The sequence below is a fragment of the Hoplias malabaricus genome, chromosome 12 (assembly GCF_029633855.1).
Source record: "Hoplias malabaricus isolate fHopMal1 chromosome 12, fHopMal1.hap1, whole genome shotgun sequence".
Lineage (NCBI taxonomy): Eukaryota > Metazoa > Chordata > Actinopteri > Characiformes > Erythrinidae > Hoplias > Hoplias malabaricus.
This window is the reverse complement of record NC_089811.1, coordinates 32,435,214-32,440,946: the sequence shown is the minus strand read 5'-3', so window position 1 is coordinate 32,440,946 and position 5,733 is coordinate 32,435,214. Positions and strand designations below refer to the sequence as shown.

Here is a 5,733-nt window from a genome sequence, read left to right as displayed (position 1 = left end):
GAAGATGTAAAATTAGAGACAGTGGCTCATCTGTTGCAGCAGTTTGTGATGGTAGTCCTCTAGTCCTCCCTCAGTGGACACGTGACACTATCCACAGGATGCTTTTGGCTGTATGTTAATGGTTGGTGAACTATTCTCAGTCCAGCAGTGACACTGAGGGCTTTAAAAACTCCAGCAACCTGGATGCTGACGTCTGATACATATAAACTTCATTACAAACATAAACACTGGTTAATTGTTTCATATTTCAGAAACGGGCGGCACGGTGGTGCATCAGGTAGCATCGCAGTCACACAACCTCCAGGTCCTGGAGGTTTTGGGTTCGAGTCCTGCTCCGGGTGACTGTCTGTGAGGAGTGTGGTGTGTTCTCCCTGTGTCCGCATGGGTTTCCTCCCACAGTCCAAAAACATACATTGGTAGGTGGACTGGCGACTCAAAGTGTCCGTAGGTGTGTGTGTGTATTACCCTGTGAAGTACTGGCACCCCCTCCAGGGTGTATTTCGCCCAATGATTCCAGGTAGGCTCGTGACCCACCGCGACCCTGAACTAGATAAGCAGTTACAGATAATGAATGAATGAATATTTCAGAAGCTCCTGCTTTAGTTCTGAAAACAATCCACTAGAGAATTCTAGTGAAAGGATGTATAGCTTTCAAGGTGTTTCTGAGAAAAAGAAGATAATCAAACAAAATCCAACTATATTTTTCAAGCTCCATAAACCTTCTCATAACCCATTAACACAGAATACTTGATTTTAATGCAACAGGCATCTTCGATTGAACAAAGGAGATTGTAGACAAATACTGAACATTTTATTATATTTAGACTAATAGTTTACGCTTCTGTACGTGTGTATTGTTCTTGAAAAAAGCTTGTTTGCCTGTATATAAAATGAAATAAATTGACATTCAAGGTCCATTCAAGATTATATGTGGAACATATCAGTTTATTTCTTGCAATACTTTTATTATTATTATTATTATTCCCCTTCCTACTAGCTGCTAAATTTATGTTAACAAGGTAAAAATTGTCACCGAAGGATGAATTTAAACTAAAATGATTTCCTTGCAGAGAAGATAAAGAAGTCTAACTGAAAGGCTAAAACAAAACCATAGTGTATTTTCTCACAGAACGAAGAGCTGGAGTAAATGTGTGATGTTTCTGGTGAGTCTGAAGGGACTCGCGTTCTGTTTCAATAAAGCTTCAATTCAACGACCTTGTCATGACGTCAGGGGCTCATCCGGGACACTGTGCAGGGACTTGGCGCAGGCGCAGTTTGTCCAACCGCTTCGACCTCGGGCTGTGGTGAGTGAAAGAGGTACGAGTTTTAGCGTTTAGCTTTCATCCGGTTTCATCCTTTATTTACAGCCATCTCTCATCAGAGATACCACCGCTAAAATCTTAAGTGTCGGTGTTCGTCAGCTAAAGTGGGTTTACTTCTGAGCTTATGTGTAACATTTGCAATTGACCTTAGCTTTGTCTTGTCTTTCCATACAGACCCCGGTAACTGCTGCTAAACTCCCCAGAACCGGTTAAAACACAGCATAATCCACAATGTACGCCTGTGCAAAGTTCGTCTCTACGCCCACCCTGGTGAGTCAAAATGGAGCGTTTTCAGTGGCCCTGAGTGATTAGTCTATGAATGAGCGGTGTTCGGGGCCTTCTGAACTTGAAGCTGGAAGCTACTCTGCTAGTGTTGCTGCTAGGAGTCCATTCATTCAGTTTTTCTTTGAGTTGTTCCTATTTCCACTGTCAAGCAGCTTTGCCACACTGATACTTGTCTTACCGATGCTGTTTCCGAGGATATTCAGTTTCGTCTGTGATGAAAGAACTGAATTGGGAGGTTATTAATAAGCCGTAGGTTTAAGGTCAGGATCTAGCTTGTATGTGAGCTGCCTAGCAGCTTATCTCACCTGCACAGGTCTTGGCTTGGGCTTCTTGCAGGTTTATGTCATGATCACTTTACTGTAAGAGGCCTGCAGTTATCAGCTAACAAAATACAGCCATCCCGTTAATTGCTGTTTAGTTGGCTTTGATTGATCATACATGCATGTTTTTCTCTTCTCTGAAGCTAGTTACCTCTGTTTTAGCCATTGTTCTTGCACATTCAGAAACTCCCCATGACAACTGTGCCTCTACATTTTTATTCATCTCTAACGTGAAACTCTTAGAAACATTAATTGAAATGTACTTTTTGCAGTACATCATGTACATGCCCTTTTTAAAGGCTTTAAAACAACTTCTGTTGGACTGTGATATGTTCTTCCACACTTATTATCATGTGCCTCTTGCTTTAATGTAAAATGAATGACATTTATTAATGTTTCAGGTTCGTTCTGGATCTCGGGCTCTGTACAGACCAGTGTCTGCTGCTGTACTGTCTAGGCCAGAGGTCAAAACAGAGGTGAGTGTTTAGACAACTGAGAAGCTGAACCCCACCACCACAAACAGAAGACCCTCTTTTTAGTGTAGCATTGTTTATTTGAAGTTTTGTGCAGTTAAAGGAAACCTGTTGGAAAACCTTTTACAATTGTGTTTTGAAAGCTTTCTCTGCATTGTTTTGAATACTGATTTCAGTAATTGGATCAGATCAGTAATTGCTTTAGGGAGTTTTCTAGTTCATTTGGAGACATTCTTTTTCAACATATGGTGACTGATCAAATTATTAAATGTTTATAAATATGCACATTTACTTGGATATTCTCATTACAAAGTAGTGAGACTTAAATTTCTGTTAGGTGCCTCTGGTTTCAAGCTGTATAGTTGAACATGTCAGATTACTTTGTGTGCTGCTACTGTTATATTTTCCATGGCAGTTAATAAACAAAAGCTGCAAATATTACCGCTATATTTGGTTCTGATATTTCACTTGTTCTCAAGATGGTGCATATTTCTTCACAGATTTTTGGAGGTTTAGAAGTATTCTTGAAGGGCTTCATCTGTAAATATGTCTCTTAATATTGAGCAATGCCTGTAACATAGTGTTTGTGGACAGGCTACATTTCGTGATGAGCTCAGTTTATCTTAAAAGGAGACGGGCTTGAGCTCTGAGAACTTGGCGTGCAGTTATTTATATTTATAAAAAATACTTTCAACCCCAATATCAATTCTTTTAGATAAATGTACCAACCCATACTTCTACCTTCCTCTAAAATTTTGTCGTCTTCATTTACTCAAACAATGAAATAGATGACATGCTTAAGTATTCAAATTTTTTTTCTCTTTCTATTTTTTGTTTTATTATGAGGGGTAATGGTATCTTGAACACCATAAGCTTTTGTTAAGAAAAACACAGAAACCTGTTATCCTAATTTAAAAAAAAAAAAAAAAAGAAATCACTGAACTGCACCATACTCGTGATTATATGCATGCTCTGATCACTTCCGCGGTTGATCAGAACAATCTGACAGTTTGGCAGATTTCTTCACTCGCACTACATTATTATCCACAGTTAGTAAACCTCCAGCCTAGCAAATTAAGATTAAAATTAGGCTTGATCAACTTCATCACTAATTACCAAACAATTACCTCATCAACGCATTACATTTTCTTGCTGCTAAAAGTGCACATGTATGAACTTTAGACTGCAATGAAGAGCCTATATTGATTAAAATTAGAGACATTTATCCTACTGCCCTGTGCTAAATTACTAAGTATTTTCTGTAATATGCTTTAAAATTTAAAAACGGAATGTCGCTAAAAATGCATTATTCACCCTTTCTCTAGACCACAGCTGCCCTCCTGCCCCAGTCTCCCCTCACCCAAATGTGTCTGCGAGGTTTCCAGACCAGTGCAGTGAGCCGAGACATTGATACTGCTGCAAAGTTCATTGGCGCTGGAGCTGCCACTGTTGGAGTGGCTGGATCCGGTGCTGGAATTGGAACAGTGTTCGGCAGTCTCATCATTGGCTATGCTAGGTGAGAAATAAGGTTATCACTGGAAATAATGTAATACTCCTTGAGGTTGTTTTAGCTATGATATTTTACAGTAAATTTAAAAGATTTAGTATTTAAGCATATTGTTGTAAATCTATGAATTTTGTCTTTTATAGGAACCCATCTCTGAAACAGCAGCTCTTCTCGTATGCTATTCTGGGATTCGCTCTGTCTGAAGCCATGGGGCTCTTTTGTTTGATGGTTGCTTTCCTGATCCTGTTTGCCATGTAAAAATGCTATACTTCTTACAGTGGAAACATGCTGTACTCAATTGTGACTTCACCATTGCTACCAAAAGTGTCTGCTCTTAATGTCCATGTAAAAAATATGTGCATTTTGAAGTCCACTCTGTCAAAATGATGTATTATACAAATGTAAGCAATTACAAAATTAAAACATATATTTGAACTAAAGGACAACTCTAATTTTTGTACTTGAGCAAACATGCCTCCCCTCTTTTTAATGACAATATTGTCAGATCCAGTGAGGCTCAGCAGAATGTCAACCTTATTATTCCTAGTGAAATGTAGAGCCTGACAGCACTTTCTGTATTTCACAACTGGGGGAAGTGTGTTTGTTTTGGGTCCACTCATTTTTAGGGGTTGAACTATTGGTGAATAGTGAAAATGTAAGTAGGATGCAACTGGTTAAAGTCAATCAACCTTTTGTTTTTGTAAATTGCATTAAATAAATATAGATTTGTGTTTACTGGACTAATAGCTTGTCAGACTTTTTTTCTTTTTTATAAATAATGCTTTTTCTGCACACACCCATAGCTGGTGGGGATGTGATTAGACTCAGGGTTAACCTAATACCATCCTCTTCACCAAGTAAGGTAATGTAATTCTATATAACGTTTAAAAATGTACCATTCCTGTTTTATGGTTGGTAGTGGTTGTTTTAAAGTTTGTATGAAGTGTAGTGGTGTAATGTTTTATACAAATTTTTTTATTCTTTTTTTTTTAACACTGATCAGCCATAACTAAAGGTTTTTAAATTAATCAGATATGCTTAGACTCTGCAGTCATTCCAGTGCAGAAATTAGGCCACTGCCCACTTATAGTCCATGATTGCTGGTGCACTTTTAGAATGTAAATTCAGAAACAGGAGCTTGTATACTACTGCATAGAGTTTGTTAATCGTTAAGTCCATTAATTGGTTAGGTGTTTTTTGCTGGTTGACTATTCACAGTTCAGCAGTGACATTGAGGTTTCCAGAAAACTAGCATCACACAGTCTAATCCTGTCTCACCAGCACAGCACACACCATCATACCACCACTTTATTCACCAGAATGAAGAGGGATATGATTATACAGCACAACAGCAGGGTTGTAATTGTAAAACAAACCTTCTATGGTAAGTGGAGAGGATAAAATGGACAATGATTGTAGAAACAATGAGATGGTATGAATATTATCATCGCTGATCAGTGTTATGTATAAATTGTGTACTCTGCTCACCACAAAAAATGCATTATAACACTGCCCAAACCCTGCTAAAAGCAGGGAGAGCACCAAAGGTCCATGACCTGGGTTAGGAAATGCTGCCCCATGCCCAAACCTTGTTTGAACAACCTCTGTTGAAGCTTAACCTCTGATAAGTACGTTATAGTTCAGTCAGGTATAAAGCAGTAATAATACCGAGTAAAGGATTCAGTACAACTGTGGTTGTGAGTTACAGTAAAGCTAAGGCTAGTGTTATGTGCACGTAACACTAGACAGTGACTGATTGGGTCTTTGTCCTTCAGCCATTGCGTCATTGGTTAATGTATAAACACGACATTATGGAGTTTTCATAA

The 5,733-nt window shown here is 38.5% G+C and overlaps 1 protein-coding gene across 3 annotated transcripts; it reads left to right on the top strand.

Moving 5' to 3' along the window:
- Positions 1–1,174: 1,174 nt before the first annotated feature.
- Positions 1,175–4,642, top strand: atp5mc3a (ATP synthase membrane subunit c locus 3a). 3 transcript variants are annotated; one of them, XM_066686772.1, is made up of 5 exons: positions 1,175–1,304; positions 1,497–1,592; positions 2,329–2,403; positions 3,726–3,916; positions 4,051–4,642. In XM_066686772.1, the coding sequence occupies exons 2-5, from the start codon at positions 1,554–1,556 to the stop codon at positions 4,163–4,165; spliced, it is 420 nt and encodes a 139-aa protein (XP_066542869.1). In that variant the 5' UTR covers positions 1,175–1,304; positions 1,497–1,553; the 3' UTR covers positions 4,166–4,642. The 3 variants fall into 3 exon arrangements, with proteins under 3 accessions (XP_066542869.1, XP_066542868.1, XP_066542870.1); XM_066686771.1 differs by having other exon boundaries at positions 1,187–1,317; XM_066686773.1 differs by lacking the exon at positions 1,175–1,304 and adding an exon at positions 1,378–1,406.
- Positions 4,643–5,733: the final 1,091 nt, after the last annotated feature.

Bases quoted from the DNA above. Each gene is read 5' to 3' on its own strand.
- atp5mc3a (XM_066686772.1), top strand. From the start codon at position 1,554: ATGTACGCCTGTGCAAAGTTCGTCTCTACGCCCACCCTG. The intron at 1,593-2,328 runs GTGAGTCAAAAT...TTAATGTTTCAG, and splicing joins TCGTCTCTACGCCCACCCTG to GTTCGTTCTGGATCTCGGGC. The intron at 3,917-4,050 runs GTGAGAAATAAG...TGTCTTTTATAG, and splicing joins CTCATCATTGGCTATGCTAG to GAACCCATCTCTGAAACAGC.